Here is an 18,210-nt window from a genome sequence, read left to right as displayed (position 1 = left end):
GCGTAACTCCAACCCACAATTGACTACAGAGGTGTAAACGTCAAGAACTCGGACGCCAGGGTTAATTCTCGGCTCCTATTCCAGATGCCATCCTTGGCCGCGTTAGAAGCAGTCGAGCGATATGCTCTAGATCGGGCTGAAGCTCCGACGCCAAAATGGAACGGCTACATGAAGTCAGGCAGCACAAACGGCATTTTGGCCGTGTCACGACGCACGCTTGTGTTTCTGGTTCCCGTTGCCGCGGTGGGATCATGAGGCTTGTGCGATTCGTGCGATCAAGCTGAGAGTCGCTGAAAAGTTACATTCTCGTACGTGCTGCCTACATAAACTGGTCCTGCGCCGTGGCTAAAGCAGCGAGTGTCTCGCATTCTGCTTTTCTTTGATTCTGCATCTCCGAGGAAAACATTCACTACTTCTCTTCTTTTGACTCCTCTGGAGTGAAACGTGGAGAGGGGGCGCTTTTTCCTACCTTTCCCCCTTTTTCTTTTTTTTTTTTTTTTTTTTTAACCTATTGGTTGATGGCATGCGTCTTTATTCACTGTTGGAAACAGCTGCTGCGTGGTGCTACCTACATAAAGATAAACTGCGCTTGCCTGCGAAGATCGCCCTTTGACGATCTCCCCCATACCACGGTTGATCATCGGCGGCTAACTAACTAACCTACTGGGCCACAAGCTGTGATCGAGTCTCATATTCGACGTACGTTGAAATATAAGTCGAAAGAGCCTGCCACGGTGCGGCAGAATGGTTTTGTTGTTTCTCTAGGCGCATGATAGCATTGACAGTCCGAGGTTTCGGTTTGCATTGGCTTTTTTTCGTTCTTTGTTTCTCCACACACTGAGACGAACCGCCTGTTTCTTTGTCCGCGCAAACAACTTGAAAAACCGGGAAAGCAAGCCGAGTCCTCGACTCGCAGTCTGTCTTTCTTCCTCAAGGCGGGCTGTCTCGCCTAGAAATCGTCTTCGCCAAAAAAAAAAAAAAAAAAAAAAAAGAAGAAAGAAAAGAAAAAGGACACTCTCATAGCATCTGATATACTTCCAAAAAGGATGCGAAACCTAAAGTTTCTAAGGCTGAAGGAGAAGGTGGTGATCAAAGTGCAGCAAGATATCCAAATAGTAAGCTCTCTCCGCGCCATTGTTCCTCGCGGGAACCCAGGATACTGACCATGCACCCTATCCAGATGTTCGAAGATGGAGATGCAAACGGCGATGGCTTCCCACCATCCCAGTCCACCTCACTTCCGCGTGCGACAGAATCGGATTCGAACATGGAGTCAATTCAAGAACCAAGCACCTCACTATCTCTTTCATTACCCAGCAGCCCGACCCCCAAGACGCTATCAAACCCACCCTCGCAGTTCGTACATTGCGGCTGCAAGCCTTTCGCCGATAGAAGCCCCATTCGCATCTGCCGGCCGTGCTACGACCTATCATCTGACGATGACAGCGCTTTTTCCAACCTCGAAGTCCAACCGGAGCTTGTAACTCCGGGTGTCGTGGCGGTCGTCGCCGTACTACTTTTCCTCGTCGCCGTCGCCCTGGTGGACCTCAGCCACTGGGTTTGGAATAGACTTCACAGACAGCCGATCAGTCTGTCGGAGTGTGAGAAGGGCAATGGCGTCGCAATTGAGGATGATGAAGACCTGGACAAACTCTACGAGGATGATCAGCTTATTCCTTAATCCCATGCGGATACGGAATATGCTTTTGTTCATTACATCGCGATTTTACATTGTACCTGCGCGCGCACGGCAGGTGGATTACTATGCAAGGGCTTGTACGGAGCATGTATATACGATTATTTTGATTATCTGCAGCGGCGGGCGTCGTACCGGATTTTGGTGGCATGGGCGTGAATGGGACGGGAAAGCAATTGTTTGCCTTTTTTTTTTCCCCTTCCTTTTTTACTGCTGATTAACTACTCCATACTGTAGTTATTAATTAGGACTGGGCTATTTTGGGCGGCTTTGGATGGGAGTGTGAAACTAGGGACTTCGTGTGTTCCCAAAAATTAAATTAAATAAATTAAATAAATATCCACAATTTACGTAGTCTTATCCTTCGTCCAAAAAAAAAAAATAAATAAAAATTAAAAATTAAAAAAATAAAAAATAAAAAAATATTAAGAAAAAAAATTGAAAGATCACAGCAAGCGTCGCATCCGGATCGCCGGCATTTCGCAACCTTGTTCCTGGCGTCGCGACAGTAAAGTTCCTCCTCTCCGCACCAACCCCTGCTTCGCCTCAAATCAGGGGTTCGTGGGAGCCTTTTGTTTTATGTTGGCCACCCTTCAGACAAGTCTTCCTGAGGAATTGCCATCTTCTGGATTGTGGTTCCTAAACCTTCAGCAGGCTGTCATGGTTGGCGGGTACCTAATTCTGGGCACGTCATTTGATTGCATACAACGCGGTGGCTGTATTCCAGACGTAGTAATTCGTAGCTTTGCGAATTTAGCACCATTAGAGAGAATTTTTCGGAAGTTATGTTCTACTGCAAGATTATCGTGCTCCCGCCAAAAGGACGCGCACTCTTTTCTAACAGTTTATGAGTCTGTGAATCTTAAGGTTCAATGACCGATAAATAGTTCGCTAGCTAACCAACTACGGAGTACTCCGAGAGGATATTTCAATGTACCTCTCTGACCCAGCCAAGGACTCCAGCTCGATCAACTTGTGCCTCATGATTTTCCTCATGGCGTTCCGTGGGATACTCTCGCAAAACACGACGCCACCCGTTGGGGCTTTGTCGTTTGACAACCTCGCCGCAATGAACTCCACCACTTGGCGCGCCGTCAACTCTACCCCGTTTCTTCGCACAACGTACGCTATGCACTCGTTGTCTCCTTCGATGTCTCGCGCCCTTGTGGCAGTCACCGCGGCGTCCGCGATTGACTCGTGCTTTAGCAGCTCTGCCTCGACTTCCGAGGGTACAACTCGCTCCAGTTTGACGGTGAACATTTCATTGAAGCGGCCGGTCAAGGCGAGTTGACCGCTCTGCGGATCTAAATACCCCCGATCTCCCGTTCTGAACCAAGGAGCGCCTCCATCATCGTCGGGGAGGAACACTTCGGCTGTAGCTGTTGGATTGTTACAATATCCGCTGAACATGGATGCGTTGCGGACGCAGATCTCGCCTTCGATGTCGGAGCTGATCGTCTGGAGCGTTTCGTGGTCTATCACGCGCAACTCGACACCAGGTGGGAGAAGGCCCACGTAACCTGGGCCCGGTCTCCAGGGGGCGTCGAGGCTTGCGGAGGTCATGGCGATGATTCCGACCTCAGTCGATCCGTAACCCGATCGCAGCAAGACATGACTTGGTAAGATGGAAGCGAATTGGTCGACTCCCTCTTTTCGAGAAGCTGCTCCACCGACTAGGATGGTGCTGAGGGACTGAAGACTCTCGCGAGAACGGATCCCGGCTTTGATCACGGCCGTTATGCCTTCCATAGTCCGGGGTGGTAACTGAATAACAGAGATGTTACACGACTGGATTCTGTCGATGATGCTTAGTTCGTCATCATAGTTAGAAATGTAGGCAGGCAGCCACCCCGCAAAGGCGCGCTGGCAAATCATTTGGCCGCCCGCGGAGGAAAGACTGATAAATTGCAGCTGCGCGCGGTCGCGCGGCGATGGGACAAAGTCCTGCGCATCTAGTCTTGTCACGAGCGCCGCGTGGGAAATCTCCGCCGCCTTGATGGATCCTGTGGTGCCGCTGGTAAACAACCGCAGCGCCGTCAGTGTTCTAGGATCCTTTCCGTGGTTAGCATTCTGCCAGCGACTCTCATCTGCCTCGAGAAGGCTGCTGAAGCGGGGTTGGCCATTATCATTCTCGTAGGGCTCCAGGCCGGGCGGATCAAAGACAAGGACGCGAGACTTGTCTAAGCCCACATTTGCCGCCGTCGTCAGAGCCGATTCCAAAAACTCTGGGGTGGCGAACAGCCATTTCACATGCGCTACGGCCATGTGCGTGGCCACCTTGTCCTCTTTGTCAGACGGCGGAATACCGACAAACGTCGCACCCGCCGCGATAGCACCGTCCGCGAGCACATAGTAGTATATCTCGTTGCGACTGAGGAGGCCGACACCATCCTGCTCGACGACGCCCAGTGCGCCCAATCCGACAGCGATTCGTTTGACGGCGGATGCGTATTCAGCCCATGAGATGCTTCGATGTGGTCGATCGGCGTCGGACAAGACAGGAGAATGGACGTTTGGGGGAGGACGAGAAAAGATGCGAGAGGTATAGTCCATTCTTCAGGACACAGCAAGTTATTTTGACTATGTAGCTATTCGATCGGATTCTGGTTTCTTGTCAGTCTTCACCATGCACATTCCCTGCCTGTATGACAAATAACTTTTATAAGTGTATAGTTATGAACAACATTATGGTGCCGGTGGAAGTCGCATAGTCAATATTCACGTCTTCTTCTCCCTCCAAAATTGACGCTGACATGTTAGCACTGGTTTCTCCACCGAGATGATTATTGCTTATCTGTCAGCTGCATAGGGCTGCAGTCATCATCGGGGCCGCAGAAAGTCAGCCAACGTAAGCTGGCGATACCGTACATGTACCTGGGCTGCCAGATACTTTAACGGCAAGATTGTACAGTTCTCAGAAATCATAGAAAATGGAATCTTGCATTCCTCATTCAGTATATGAGTATTGTTTGAGTAGTTGTAATGTAAGAGAGAGGTTGGGGGGGTTTTGGCGATGGACTTGAGGGGGTTGGCCAAACCCTAAAATGTACTGGGGAAGATTCCTCCTCCTCAACCACTTGCATCCTGCATCTTCAGTAGCTGGATAGAAGCACATCGCTAGAGAGCTCTATCTTACACTGTACGCTGTACATGACGTGGCTGCATAACCTATATGTCCTTGCGAGGCCGTCATTGTCCTCATACGATAGAGAATCTTACCTCGCGTCTCACACAGTCGGCCAGTTCCAACACATGCTCGCGACTCTCTCTCGAATAGACGTTGAAATACGCCACCCATGAGTTGAGCCCTGTCTTTAAGGGATCCGCCACATGGTCTCCCTTCTTGAGAAAACAGAAGCTTCCCGAAACATGATCGACCAGATCAGGCCGTCGAGCAAAGAGCTCCTCACACACATCGCCAGATTCATACACACCACCTTTCTCCACGGGGATGAAGACCATTTCGCACCAATACTGCGGCCCTTGGGCAAACGCGTGTGAAAGCTGCTTGGCCCGAGGCTTGTCGTCGAGAGCGAACAGCAGGCCGAGGCCGAAATAATCAACACCATAAGTATGTCTGGCCGCTTCGGAAGCTTGGATTCCTGGTGGCCGTGGATTGACTTCGATCAACCAGGCCGCTGGTGCTGGTGTCCCTTTCTCGACATTGTCACGCATTCTCAAGTCCAAAACTTGATTTTTGGTACCGTATTCCATGCTGGAGTTCTCCACGCGCGCCTCGAGGTGAAAGAATCCGTCTAGGAACCCCATCCGAACTAAGCTTTGACGAAGCGAATCTCGCAGCAGGGCCTGCTCGTGCTCAGGCAGCGCAGATGGCAGGACATTGGCAAGCTCGATGAAGTTCTTAACAGTGCCGTGGCTGTTGGCGTCGGCGCCCTTCGGGAAATCGTCCGATACTTCGAAGAATATCACCTCTCCGTCGCAGAGCACCACGTTGGCATCGACTTCGGGTCCCTCGCAGTACTTTTCGATTACAAATTCTTTCCCGTGTCGATCGGTGTCGATGGCCTGTGCACCCGCCTCGAGCTGCGAGAGGTTCTCGACGCGGAAGACACCCTCGGAAAGGAAGCCATTGCATGGCTTGATAATCAACGGGAATTCTAGATGGTGCTCTTGCACAATTTTGACGGCTTGCTCGGCGCTAGATGCTTGATATGCGATGTGACCTTCGGACACACTCGTCTTGAATTTGTCCGTGGCAATGACGTAGGCCGATGGAGGATATGTCGGTAAAGACAGTTGCACAGCAGCTTCGGCAACGGGAACCTTGTAATGATCGCGAAAGGTCAGAATTCCATCGATGTGGCCTTCATACGAACGTACCGCGTCCGCAATACGATTGGAAAATCCAGCATCAGGTTCGAGCTGAAGTTCGAGAGGAACGAAAGCTTTGCGCCAATGGCGGTATTTCGGACCATTCACCCAGTGCCCGGGATTGTCCAACACGACCATGTCGATTCCCAGAGCTTCGGCCGCCATGTATATGCTCCCTCCCGTTCCTCCGTCGTCAGGACCTCGAAGGCCACCGTCGACGATGGCTAGGGTGGGTCGTCGTTCGGCCGGGGGCTGCGTGGACAACCAAGGGAACGACAAACGATTGCGCAATTCGTGATCCAAAGAAGACAGTAGTGAGTCAAGGGCGACAATTCCATTGCCAATTTTACCATTCGAATTGGCGTGCTGTTTTGTCTTCCTCTTCATCAAGAGAACGCCTCCAATCGATTTCGCAAAAGCACTCGGGAAGACATCGACGTTGATGGGCTTGCCGTCAAAGAACTGCTGTGGTTTGGCAAAGCTGGCGACACTCTTCACCAGAGAGCAGCCGAGGAGACGTAAGGACATGATGTCAGAGCGTACGATATACCCACTAGATCGCGGTACGACGAGCCGGGCGACACTCTCGTGATCATCGTCATGGCTGGCAGCTGAGAGGCAGTCGAGGACAAATTGGAACGCGGCAGTGCAGCCAAGGTCTTCTTCATGGATTTGCTGGTGCTTGTCGGCGGATAGCTCGATAGAAAGGCAAGCGCTTTCCGGTTTCTTCGCCCATGAAAAGCCAGTCGACCTCGAGATTTCTCTGAAGAAGACGTCTATGTTTTGCCAGCTGGTGATACCCGACGCGTCGGTAGTGATATCATCTCTCGTGCACCAGCTGCAGCGGAATCGAGCTGTATCGATCCATTGCGTCTTGTAAGCAGCAGTAGGAGGACTCCGTAGTCAATGTAGAAAAGGAGACCTACCTTCGTGGTTGTCTTCACCCCTAACAACGATAACGTTGGACATGTTCCTGCCAGGCGTTTGTGAGCGTGAGCCTGGGATCCTCAGTGGACGATTGAATCACTCACGAAAGTGAGATCGCCGAAAATGATGGTAAGAACAAATGCTACGGCGAGGTATGATACATTGGCACTGATCCAGGGGGTTCGAGTTGAGAACGGACGTTTTGCCGCTTAACTACCGGCGGTGCTGCCCGTGATACCGACATGGACGCTGCCTGCAAATGCTGAGCTAACTTCACTTCTTTGGTTGACGAAGAGTTCAACAGGGTGTCAGCTAAGCTTTTGCTTCTTCTGCCCTCTGAAAGCCTCGATGACGACGGTTTACATTTCCACGCGGGTTTTATACTTATTCTTTAAGCTGACCGCTTATGCTTGCTGACATGCATGTGCATGACTGTCGGACGATTCCCTGTCAGCTTGCATTCCCGCACCCCACAAACCGGTAAGGAGTCTGCATGTCAATCATGGCCATCACTTTTTCTCTAATACTGCATGGCGACGGAAATCAAGCCTTAAGAAATTCTTCTATGTCTCCCTTCGATGCTGAAGCAAGCGTACAGCCGACCATACGCCCGTCCGTCGGTACATGAAGCACCGCTTTGCGATCCATAGGGAGAGACAAGATCAAGGCCTCGACCACTTATGACTCTACATTATCAATCTCAATAGCGGCAATGAAAGACACTCATTTTCAAACATCTTTGCGCGAGCGAACCAGCAAATACTGGAGCACCTTTCTCCATGATTTCAAGCCATGCTACTTCCCTTCGTTACTTGAAGGGGATGGACCCAGTACATCTACTACTACCACCCTTCAGCGCGGCGACTTCCAAGAGGCTACTGTCAAGCTCGACAACATTTATCATTCTACTCTTCAGGAGTTTTGTTCTGAACATCAGGTTACACTAGGCAGCTTTTTCCAAACCGCCTGGGCTGTTGTCGTAGCCTGTTATGCTGGCGTTGAAGATATATCGTTTGGTTATTTGGAGGGAGACAATAGTGACGTCGTGATCTGCCGTACAGACATCACTGCTGAACAAATGCTTCACCAGATCATGATAGATATGATGGAACACCTGGAAAACGCCCGAACCCGTCCCATTGGCATTACAGAGGTGCAAAACCTTGTCGGCCTTGAAGGGCAATTACTTTCAGACTCGGCTTTGCAGATTCAACGACGTGGTTCCGAGCAATCGGGAAGTATGTCGCAGGCTGATGGGAACTTCGACATCCAGGCCCATGCATTGATAAATGACGACGATTCTGTTGCAGTGGCAATCCGCACAAAAGCTTCCAAGTTCTCGCGATCCCGAACAGCAGATGTCGCCCACGCCTTCGCTAAAACGTTAGTCGAAATGCTTACCGCGGCAAACCCTCAATCCATCTCAGTCGGCGATTTGGATACTTTCACCCGATGCGACTACGACAAAGTGATGAACTGGAACCCCCCCCTCCCTAGTGCTCTTGATTCTTGCTTTCACCAGCTATTTGAACAAATCGCCCGGAAAACGCCCGATGCTCCCGCCATTTGCTCATGGTGCGGCCATGATTACACCTATCGCGAGCTTGACACAGTCTCGACGAAATTGGCAAATCATCTTAACAATGAGCTAGGTGTAGTGGTGCCAGAAACGCCCGTCCTGATTTGCTTCGACAAGTCCTCGATTGCTATGGTCTCGATGCTGAGCATATTCAAGGCTGGTGGAGCATTTGTCGCCATCGACCCTGCGTATCCCATCAGTCGCATCCAGGCCATCGTCCAAGCGACGAATGCCTCCCTAGTTCTGGTGCAACCGATACACCGTTATCTCTTCGAAGGCATTTTTATGGAAAAGTCCATTGTCGCGCTGGATTCAGCATACCTTGATGGACTTCCTCTACCCTCTACGATTTCTCCATGTCGCGTGATTCCCTCAAACACTGCGTACATACATTTTACGTCCGGCAGTACCGGTATTCCCAAAGGCATCATGATCGAACATCGCGCCCTCTGCACCGCCGTCTCCGCCCTAGCCTCACCCATGCGCATCACATCCACCTCCCGTGTCCTCCAATTCGCCGCATACATTTTCGACCTCAGTTTCGGCGACATCTTCGTCACGCTCTCTCAAGGAGGTTGCATCTGCGTGCCATCTGAACATGAACGTGTCAATGACCTGGTGGGCGCAATCTTGCGCATGGATGTTAACACGGCGTGCTTGATCCCCAGCGTCGCACGTATTCTTCATCCGGAGCAGGTGCCTGGTCTTCAGACACTTCTATTGGGTGGGGAGGCGCTCTTGCAAGAAAATCTAGAGCGTTGGGCAGACAAGGTTGTGCTGAATGCGATGTACGGTCCTTCTGAGTGCACTGTCTGGTGTACGTCACAAACAGATTTGAGAGTTGATAGCTTGGCGAATAATATTGGGAGGGGTCGCGGAGCGCGGCTATGGGTAACAAGAAGCGTCGACCACAATCGACTGGTTCCGGCTGGATGTATTGGGGAGCTGCTCATCGAAGGCCCCGTGCTCGCAAGAGGATACTTGAACCCCGAGCAGACGAGGCAATCATTTGTCGAGAATCCAAGCTGGGCAGTGTCCTCTTCTTCTGAGCGACGACGATTCTACAAGACGGGAGACCTTGTGAGATTCAATGCCGACGGCACCCTGAGTTTCATAGGTCGTAAGGATACACAGATCAAGTTGCATGGCCGCAGGATTGAAATTGGAGAGATTGAGCATCACTTGGCTTCACATTCTCTCGTCCAGCAATCAATGGTTATGTTCCCCAGCGCGGGTGTGCATGCCAAACGACTTGTGGCGATTGTAGTGGTTGTCAACAGCACTAGTGCCAACACCGTCAACAAAGGAGGCAAAGAAGGAGAAGCATCGATTGTTATGGCTAAAGATCCATGCACCTCAGAGCTGGCCAAGATCAAGGAATTTATATCCTCCAAACTTCCATCGTACATGCTCCCTCAGGCGTGGGTAGTAGTGCAGGACATTCCGACGCTGATATCGGGAAAGATGAACCGCGTTTTAGTGAAAAAGTTTGTTGAGAGTCTAACAATATCAACAACGGGGGAAAGCCAGCCTAAAGAAGGGAAAGGGTTGGGTGAGGCGGCGCAGCAAGATCATCATAGCGAAGAAAAAGAGTATGATCAGAACGACGATGGCGATGCGATTGAGAAGCGTTTGCGAGATATTTGGGGCCAGGTCCTCAATATCGGCGATCACGGCGAAAAGAACATAACGGATGATGTTATTCGACTTGATCAAACGTTCTCTGGCCTGGGTGGAGATTCGTTTTCAGCCATGGATCTAGTCGCACGCTGTCGAGCTGAAGGCCTAGTTCTCACCGTGCAAGATGTCCTCAGCAACAGTAGTGGTATCACTATTCAACAGATGGCGAGGGTGATCAAAAAGCATCGTTCAGCACTAACAAAGAATATATCTATGATGGCAGCATTGAAATTACGTCCCGTTTGGTGGGATGCATAGCTAATAGTGACTAGTTAGAAGGTCTACATTTTATCAAAGCCTGCTCCAGTTTCTTAATCAACATCGTCTCATCTTCCAACCCGACACTGATCCGCACAATATGCTTTGGCATACCCTGCGACTCAGCCCAGTCCAGCTCGAACGCATGTGCGAGCTGAGAATACGGCAGCACAAGGGTGAAATTAGCTCCGAAGCTGGGTCCTTTGCAGAGATCTACAGCGTTGTAGAAGCTTACGGCAACATCCGGGTCTAGGAAAACGACGCTGATTAAAGAGCCATACCCTCCGTCCGGGCTTCGGCGGTATTGCTCGTAGAGGGATGCGCTGGGCACCGTGGTTGGGTAGTTGACGCGGGAAATAAGGGAGGATGGTTGCGATTGGAGGAGATTGACGACGGCGAGAGCGTTGCGGTTGGCTTTTTGGACACGATCAGGGAAGTCGACACAGTTGTGGAGGAGAACTTGGGCATCCAGGGGAAACATGAGATCCTCGTGGGTGCGGGTCAGTGCTGAATGCAGCATGGAATAGAAAGGGGAACTGGCGTTGAGGACGACGCTCCCACCCATGACGTTGCATCCTCCGCTGAACAGCTTGGTGAGGCTGGTGATGATGACATCGGCATAGGGCAACACATCGACGTTGATGAAGGTGCCGATGGTGTCGTCGCAGATGACAGCGAAATGGTACTTATCAGCAAGCCTACGGATACGGCACAGGTCCGGAGTTGCGCAGAGGGGATTGGAGGGGATTTCGCAGAAGAAACTTGCGATGCGGTGGCCGGCTTGGAGGGACGATTCGAGTTGATCAAGCTCTTCGGATGTGCCTTGCGAGTAGAATGTGAACCGCTCGTAGCCACTTGCTTGCACATTTTTGGGCGTTGAGCCATACGGCCAGCCAAATATGACGACCTCAGATGAATGGGAAGTCGTCGGAACAAGTTTTCTTGCAATGTCGCCAATCGCGCACATGCCCTTGGGATAAAGAAAGACATCCTCGTGCGGCCTGACAGCTCCTTGGCCCGGCTGTTGCGACGTCACCCACTTCGCAATAAGTCCCTTTATTTTGTCCTTGGTGTCAGTATCGGAATGTCCCCAGGGTGCTGTGGATAGCACCGTATCGACCTCGTCGCAGGTTGCATGCGTTTGCAACGAGAATGACAACGACGACGAATCATCATTGACGGACAATGGGGCAGACTCCATGAAGCGAAATCTCTCGAAGCAGAAATCGGCATGGCGGCTGGAAATACCGTCTCCCATCCAACCCCAGACCTCGGCGGCCGACTCTGTAAATTGCTCCGGATAGAGTACTGCACTGAATCGAGCCCAGCTGTCATTTTCCTGGGTAGCTGAGGATGACTGGGCCAAACGGAAAGACACCTCCTGGATGGGGAGCTTTTCGGAGCCATCAGGACGGGCCTTTTGGCGAAGATACTGGCTACATCGTCTCATGCCGTCATTGGAGGGAAATATGGCACAACGGTACGTTTCAGGGGCGCCAACCCGGTGAAGAACAGCATCGTTTAACTTCTGAACGCTTGCATGCTGGTAGAATCTGTATCATCAAGATTCTCATTCATCCCCGTCAGAAAGCTAAATATTGAGTTTATTTAGACGATGAGACTGGACATGCCTCGGATAATCAGACTGCAAATTGTCGTGTATGTTTTTGTCGGCCGCCATATAGCGCACGATATTGTCCCATGTTGGAAGAGAGACGCTGACGGCCTAGATAATATAAAGTCAGTCAATTGTATCGACGATCAAACGAGTATCACGTACATGTATATCCCCAGGCGGCAGAGATTCGCCCAACGGGAAAGAGTGCGGTTCTGGCGGAGCAGAAACAGCACCAGTAGTGGTCATTGTAGCAGTTGTTGTCATTTTGCAAAGGAGGTTCCTGGCATGCAAAGAGAGTATCCATTTTTTCCGATAGTGCGGCCATAGTTATGAAGTATAAGGTCGGCAATTGACCCCAGTTTGATCTGTGGATGCCACGATGCTTGACTTCAATGACCAGAAATACGATGTGCTGTCAGCTTGCATGTTTTTGTCCAACTCACACTAACGAATGTGTAAGTTACACTAAAAGTGATCATCCATGTAAGACAAGGGGCTTACTCCATCGCATGTCATACAAGCAGTGGGCCGTCAGGGTTGTGAACAGTCGAAGCTTACACTGGCGCTTCGATACATCGCCACTATCAGCTTCCGGTCAGCATTGTCATGATGGAGTTGATGGCTGTGAAGCTGATGGTGAACATGCAAACCGCACGCGAGCTCAGCAGTGGTGGGGTTGTGGTCGAATACAGGGAGTCGGAAGGATGGGAAGGACGGCATCGTTAACTACGACGGCATGTGCCTGAGCGGACGGCTGCTGCTGGGGAACTTACATTAGCTCAAAACACCTCCTGGGATCAATTGTGACCACGAGAAGAACAGGAAGACAGGCATCGCTGCTCTCTTTCGTCCACAGACCACCGACAGCAAGGCATTCGAGATGACGAAACGATTCGTAGAGAGCAAGGAGGCGGTGACAGCGGAAAAGGATGAGACGACGGGCCGGAAGATGATGTGTATTCAGGACTTCAAAGAAGTTGCAGACCGGAAACTGCCTCGGGTTCACAGGAGTAGGTCTGCCCTGTTGGAGACACTCGCTTGATATCGGTACATGAGTGCAGGTTACTGACTGAGGCATCTATCAGACTACTACAACGACGGCTCAACCGATCAGATTACAGTGAGAGAGAATTCGACCGCCTTCCTGAAATATAGAATCAGACCCCGTGTGCTTGTCGATGTGTCCCAATGCTGCCCTTCTGTTGAATGCCTGGGTCGCAAGGTCGCATTTCCCGTGGGCATTGCACCCACTGTCCAATTCATTGCCCACCCAGACGCCGAGATCGCTACCTCCCGGGCCTGTGCGCGAAAAGGCATCAACATGGCCATCGGCAGCCTTGCCAGCAACACAGTAAAAGATATCTGCGACGCTGGGAAGTCCGTTGACTCGAACATGACCTACGCGATGCAGATGTACCCCTTTAAGAATCGCATCATGGCAGCGAAGCTCATCAAGGAGGCCGAAGCGCAGGGTTGCAAGGCGGTATTCCTGACGGCCGATTCACCCACGCTAGGCGTGCGGTACCGGGAGTGGAAGGACGACTTTCGCATACCCAGTGAACAGGGCTTTCCCAATATCGGCTGGACGGTCGAACGGTTGCGGGCACAGAGCAACGACTCCGTAGGTCAGGACACGCTGGACGACAGCCAAAACTGGGCGCGCGACATTGCCTGGTTCAAGAGCCAGACTAAGATGGAGATATGGATCAAGGGCGTGCTGACGGCCGAGGACACGCAGAAGGCTGTCGAGATGGGTTGTCACGGGATTATCGTTAGCAATCACGGCGGAAGGCAGTTGGATGGTGTGCCAGCTACGATTGACGCTCTACCAGAATGTGTAAAGGCGGCAAATGGGCGGTTGAAAGTGCATATCGATGGTGGTATTCGAACGGGATCGGACATTTTCAAGGCCATAGCCTTAGGGGCAGAATGCTGCTGGTTGGGTCGGCCAGCACTCTGGGCACTGGCAGTAAGTCGTTTGGCCCTCTTCCTCGAATCCCTATGCTGACCGCTATTCCAGTACGATGGCGAAAAGGGCATGGACCTCATGCTGCAGGTGCTTTACGACGATTTTGTACGGTGCATGAAGCTCGCGGGCTGCCAGACGATCAAAGACATTACTAAAGCGAGTCTGGGTGTTGTTAGGCATGATGGACCATTAGCTAGGCTGTGATGTGCGACTCGCGCCCGATCGCAGATGTCTGTGAAATGTACAAATCTATTAAACATTGTTTCTACGAGAAAAGATCACGCTCATTTTGTTAAGTACATAAAAATGCCCTAATGCTTCTCCTCCCCTGCCTGTTGGCGCTTCCATTTTTCTATCGTCTCTTCCTCGGATTTATTAGCCTTTTCGATCGCAGCCCGCGCGCCATCCCACGGTTTCCTTCCCCTGCCAGTGTCAAACAAGCGAAACAGGTGTGGCGACGACGTGCCGTCCATAAGCAACTTGTACAGCTCAGGATCGTTCCACCACAGTTTCCACGACTTTAAACTCCGCCAGTTACCCAGCCGATCATAAATACCGGCACCGGCGACTTTGTCGTGCCAGTGATCCCATTCCAGCCCGGAAATACGCCCTGGGAACATTACATCGCCGTATTTTAGTAGCTCGGCTATATGGCGATAGTGCGCTTGGACGTTTCGCTCCATCTCCGCCTGCGACGGCATTGGATATCCGCCGCTCCAAAGCTGTGCCATCGCGCTGGTCACGACGTCTACAAGTGGGAACGATCCCTGAAGTCGCACAGCGTAGCCCAAAATGGCGAGCGAATGCGGATGTTGGAGCGACAGCCAATTTTGATAGAGTCTTAGCACGGGTCTCTGTTTTCTATATGTCTCGGGGATTAGAGCAAATCCATCTGGGGCCAGGTCGGGGTTTGCAGGGTCGCATTGAGGTGGGAGAAGCGCCGATGCATCAGTCGTCGCCCCAGTTGCGCATACAATCGCGTCGATGTTGTCCAGTACGGTACCATCTACGAGTCTGACAGAGTGCGGACCGATGACTTCGTCAACCGCCTGTACGGATTTCACCTGGCCCGTTTTAAGGAGTGGAACGAGGTTATCGGCATAGACCGGAATGCGAGAATCGATGTGGACGTCCTTTCGGGTGGACCGGTTCAGTATTGGGTGGTGTCTCATCTCCGGATATGACTTCTCTTGAATTGATAGCAGGAATCTCTTCGCCATAATTCGTGCAATGGCGGGGGCCAACGCCTCCATGCGCCCAGTAAATAATTTACTGCGCATAGGTTGGGCTAGCGGCTTGCCTTCTACCACACGTGGAATCTTGACATACACGTCAGCGACGGTTCCTTCTGTCTGTTGGGATGGTAAAAGTTATTGCTGCACTTACAAGGAGGACCTGCCGGCGATGGCTGCAGTATACTTGCTCTGCGCCTTCACGCGCTAGGTGGCGAGCACAATCGGCTCCGGTGAGGGCCAGGCCGATGATCAAGACTCTTTTGCCCCTGTACTTGGACGGCTCCTTCATCCGTAGGCCATGGATGATATCGCCCGCAAATCTCTGCCGACCTTTGATATTGGGCCAGTTCAACTTCAAATGAATTCCCGTAGCGAAAACGAGTCTGTCGAAAACATGTGTCTGAGTTTGGGTGCCGTGTGAATCCGTCGCCCGTACCTCAATGAGCCATTTGTTGTCGGCCTCATCTCTCAGGACCCTGACCACCGTGGTGTTCAGACGGATGTGCCGGTGGAGGTCGAAGTGTTTTGCATATGCCTCGACATATTCGCACATTTGAGCTGCGGTTGGGAACCTATCGGACTCTACACGAGGAAGATCAATGAGATGACCTCCTATGCTCCATATTTGCACGACGTCATAACGTACCCTCGCTCATTGGAAAATCGGTGTATGCAACCTGGGGCCACATGCATTAATCAAGGGGGCGAGGACTTATACAGCAGACTGAGAGGACAAACCGAATATTTGGTAAGGACGGCTCTGGTCTGCGGAAGGACAGATGTTTGATCCGGATCTGTGGTTACATGCCAAAGCCCGCCGATATAGCTTGCACGCTCAAAGACGGTCACATCGAAACCTGTCTCCACGAGGTTCTTCAAAGCGGCCAGGCCAAGGCCTCCGGCGCCAATCACGCAGACCTTTTTGCCTAGTCCTCCAGACATCTTTGAGCAAGGCCGGGAAGCGTTGCAGGTTGTAAGAGGGATGTAATTGGTATAAGGAACAGGGGCTTTATTGTCGACTGAGGACAGCAAGGTCCAGAGAGCGACTGCACATGGATGTAGATGCTCTCAAAAATAAAGTGATCAAGATGGGAAGTCTGCGGCGTTCATGACCATGTTTTGACCCCATCAGTATAGACCGAAGAGTCACTGTACCAACCCTTCCGGGAAATGCTTATACACACGCCACGCGAGTTCAGGTTAGCCGTCAGAGCGGTTGCGCGTATTACTGCGTCGTGGTGATGGCAGCCATAAGCATCTTACGCCCGCAGGAACCTTCTGTCAACAGTTGGTTCCGTGAGCCATTTGCCAGTAAGCAGACTTCGTGATCAAATCCTCCGCCATGGCTCGCAATAATTCCGTTTCCACGTATCCACTCGCCAGCTGATGGAGTTGATCCGCCTCAGCCTTAGCGTTTCTGTCGAGGTAGTGGAATCAAACAGGGTGAGTTTGTGGGTTGGGTTGCCGTTGGCGGGCTTTGCTGGTGCTTCTTCGTCAATGTTCTCGAAGCATTTTTCTGAGCGTCGAGTGTGCGATTGTTTTCTTATTTCTACTTCTCTTCTGCGACTCATTTTAAACTTGCAATTGCTTGTTTTCTTTCTTTCTTTCTTTCTTTTCCTTCCCTCCCCTCTCCTCCCCCTCCTTGCATGATAGTTGGCATTTCTTGATCAACCGCCAGAGGCCCTAATTGATTGAACGTTTGTTTGCTTGCTCAGCCTGCTGTTTCAATAGTTAAATGTACTATACATACATTAGCGAGTGTGACTGTGGTTACCTAAAACAAGAAGTTTTTCTGACATGAAAATGTATGTATTTTGAGGATGACAGAGATGTGTGTAAAAAAAAAGAAATATCAACCCCTGCAGCTTTGACATTACTTTCAATGCTATTTTTATACTCAGTCAGCATGCAGAGTGCAAAATACATGACAAGCACTGATTCGAGAGAAGTAACTCTGAACAGCCCCTTTAGTTTTATGAAATTGTAAATATATATGACCTCACTAGTAAACAGGTCGCAGGCAGGAATTTTGCCATAACTTCTCTTTTCCCTCTGCAATCTGGACTTGCTCCGTATCATTGCAGAAGAGAAGACAGCCCAAATATTCAGGATCCAAAAGTCAAAGCAAAGCCGATCAAAGTCAACAAGGCACCATCCCGGAGGAACTAGCCCTCAGAAGCGATTCGGTTTGGTTTTCACTGTTCATCAATCGCAACTTGAGAGTATGGGGAAAAGCGGTTTGTGCCAGAAGATGTGCGATCTTCGCTTGAGAACCACTGACTGATGGATCTTGGTGGCATGGATGCTGACACCCCGGCGTCCGGTCTCAAACATTACAGGGGCAGAATTGATGACAGCTTCGCGGAGTTCGGAGTTCGGAATGGTTACATGCCAAGTATGTATCTTTGTTTTGGGCGCACCAGCTGCGGCCCAACCGGCCCTAAACCCGGCCCCTGGCCCCATCGCTAAAAGATATGTACGGAGTACGGAGTTTGTACAACATATATATGTAGTTACTCCTTCAGGAGCGCTTAATCCGTAGATAGTTAGCCCTAAAGGCACGTTCTCGAAAGCTGCTTGCAAAGTCGGGTTTGATTGGAACGGCGAGCATGCGATCCAGAAGAGCTAAAAGTCTTGGTAATTCGGGCAAAAGTGCTGGGCAGGACCCTTATTCCACAACCGGCGTGTGGTTTGTCGATGCGGCCGCCCGCGAGATCCACCGTCACCACGGGGCAAAGTTTGCTGACCTCCACTCAATACCGGCCCGCAGTGGTTCTTGTAGCTTGGTCTCGGAGCCCGATTTTAGCGTATGGAGATCGGAATGCGCTGATCATCGCAGCAGCCAAAGGCTTCGCCTATGATCGTTGCTTTCTAAAATTTCTACTTCTAATCTTTCCAACCTCCCCTCCCTCTCGC

The 18,210-nt window shown here is 51.1% G+C and overlaps 7 protein-coding genes across 7 annotated transcripts; 3 read left to right on the top strand and 4 right to left on the bottom strand.

Moving 5' to 3' along the window:
• Window positions 1–1,046: 1,046 nt before the first annotated feature.
• Window positions 1,047–1,896, top strand: D8B26_002759 (uncharacterized protein; the record flags this gene model as incomplete). Its single annotated transcript, XM_003068911.2, has 2 exons — window positions 1,047–1,115; window positions 1,181–1,896. 2 exons carry the CDS (start codon window positions 1,047–1,049, stop codon window positions 1,679–1,681), a joined length of 570 nt encoding a protein of 189 aa, XP_003068957.2. The 3' UTR covers window positions 1,682–1,896.
• A 674-nt stretch (window positions 1,897–2,570) lies between these two features.
• D8B26_002758 (putative NRPS-like protein biosynthetic cluster) lies at window positions 2,571–4,350 on the bottom strand. The gene has a single exon (XM_003068912.2). The coding sequence runs from the start codon at window positions 4,247–4,249 to the stop codon at window positions 2,600–2,602; it is 1,650 nt and encodes a 549-aa protein (XP_003068958.1). The 5' UTR covers window positions 4,250–4,350; the 3' UTR covers window positions 2,571–2,599.
• A 544-nt stretch (window positions 4,351–4,894) lies between these two features.
• Window positions 4,895–7,178, bottom strand: D8B26_002757 (uncharacterized protein; the record flags this gene model as incomplete). The annotated part of the gene is made up of 2 exons (XM_003068913.2): window positions 6,955–7,178; window positions 4,895–6,882 (listed from the first exon to the last, which is right to left on the bottom strand). The coding sequence occupies exons 1-2, from the start codon at window positions 6,995–6,997 to the stop codon at window positions 4,895–4,897; spliced, it is 2,031 nt and encodes a 676-aa protein (XP_003068959.2). The 5' UTR covers window positions 6,998–7,178.
• A 489-nt stretch (window positions 7,179–7,667) lies between these two features.
• Window positions 7,668–10,472, top strand: D8B26_002756 (putative NRPS-like protein biosynthetic cluster; the record flags this gene model as incomplete). Its single annotated transcript, XM_003068914.2, has 1 exon — window positions 7,668–10,472. The coding sequence occupies one exon, from the start codon at window positions 7,668–7,670 to the stop codon at window positions 10,470–10,472; it is 2,805 nt and encodes a 934-aa protein (XP_003068960.2).
• Window positions 10,473–10,482: 10 nt separating this feature from the next.
• On the bottom strand, window positions 10,483–11,922 carry D8B26_002755 (putative secondary metabolism biosynthetic enzyme; the record flags this gene model as incomplete). Its single annotated transcript, XM_003068915.2, has 1 exon — window positions 10,483–11,922. The coding sequence occupies one exon, from the start codon at window positions 11,920–11,922 to the stop codon at window positions 10,483–10,485; it is 1,440 nt and encodes a 479-aa protein (XP_003068961.2).
• Window positions 11,923–12,617: 695 nt separating this feature from the next.
• Window positions 12,618–14,774, top strand: D8B26_002754 (uncharacterized protein). Its single transcript, XM_003068916.2, has 3 exons — window positions 12,618–13,100; window positions 13,176–14,059; window positions 14,111–14,774. Exons 1-3 carry the CDS (start codon window positions 12,971–12,973, stop codon window positions 14,261–14,263), a joined length of 1,167 nt encoding a protein of 388 aa, XP_003068962.1. The 5' UTR covers window positions 12,618–12,970; the 3' UTR covers window positions 14,264–14,774.
• Window positions 14,293–16,236, bottom strand: D8B26_002753 (uncharacterized protein; the record flags this gene model as incomplete). Its single annotated transcript, XM_066123941.1, has 4 exons — window positions 14,293–15,378; window positions 15,446–15,876; window positions 15,941–15,971; window positions 16,033–16,236. 4 exons carry the CDS (start codon window positions 16,234–16,236, stop codon window positions 14,371–14,373), a joined length of 1,674 nt encoding a protein of 557 aa, XP_065980016.1. The 3' UTR covers window positions 14,293–14,370.
• Between the last annotated feature and the right edge of the window lie 1,974 nt (window positions 16,237–18,210).

This window comes from Coccidioides posadasii, chromosome 2 (assembly GCF_018416015.2).
Source record: "Coccidioides posadasii str. Silveira chromosome 2, complete sequence".
Classification (NCBI taxonomy): domain Eukaryota; kingdom Fungi; phylum Ascomycota; class Eurotiomycetes; order Onygenales; family Onygenaceae; genus Coccidioides; species Coccidioides posadasii.
Note: the sequence above shows the minus strand (reverse complement) of the source record. Positions and strands in the feature narration are given on the sequence as shown.

What these genes read in the sequence shown, in the direction of transcription:
- D8B26_002758 (XM_003068912.2), bottom strand. Translation starts at nt 4,249, where the DNA reads ATGGACTATACCTCTCGCATCTTTTCTCGTCCTCCCCCAAACGTCCAT.
- D8B26_002754 (XM_003068916.2), top strand. Translation starts at nt 12,971, where the DNA reads ATGACGAAACGATTCGTAGAGAGCAAGGAGGCGGTGACAGCGGAAAAG. An exon ending in ACTGCCTCGGGTTCACAGGA is followed by an intron (nt 13,101 to 13,175) that starts GTAGGTCTGCCC and finishes GGCATCTATCAG; the next exon opens with ACTACTACAACGACGGCTCA. An exon ending in CAGCACTCTGGGCACTGGCA is followed by an intron (nt 14,060 to 14,110) that starts GTAAGTCGTTTG and finishes CCGCTATTCCAG; the next exon opens with TACGATGGCGAAAAGGGCAT.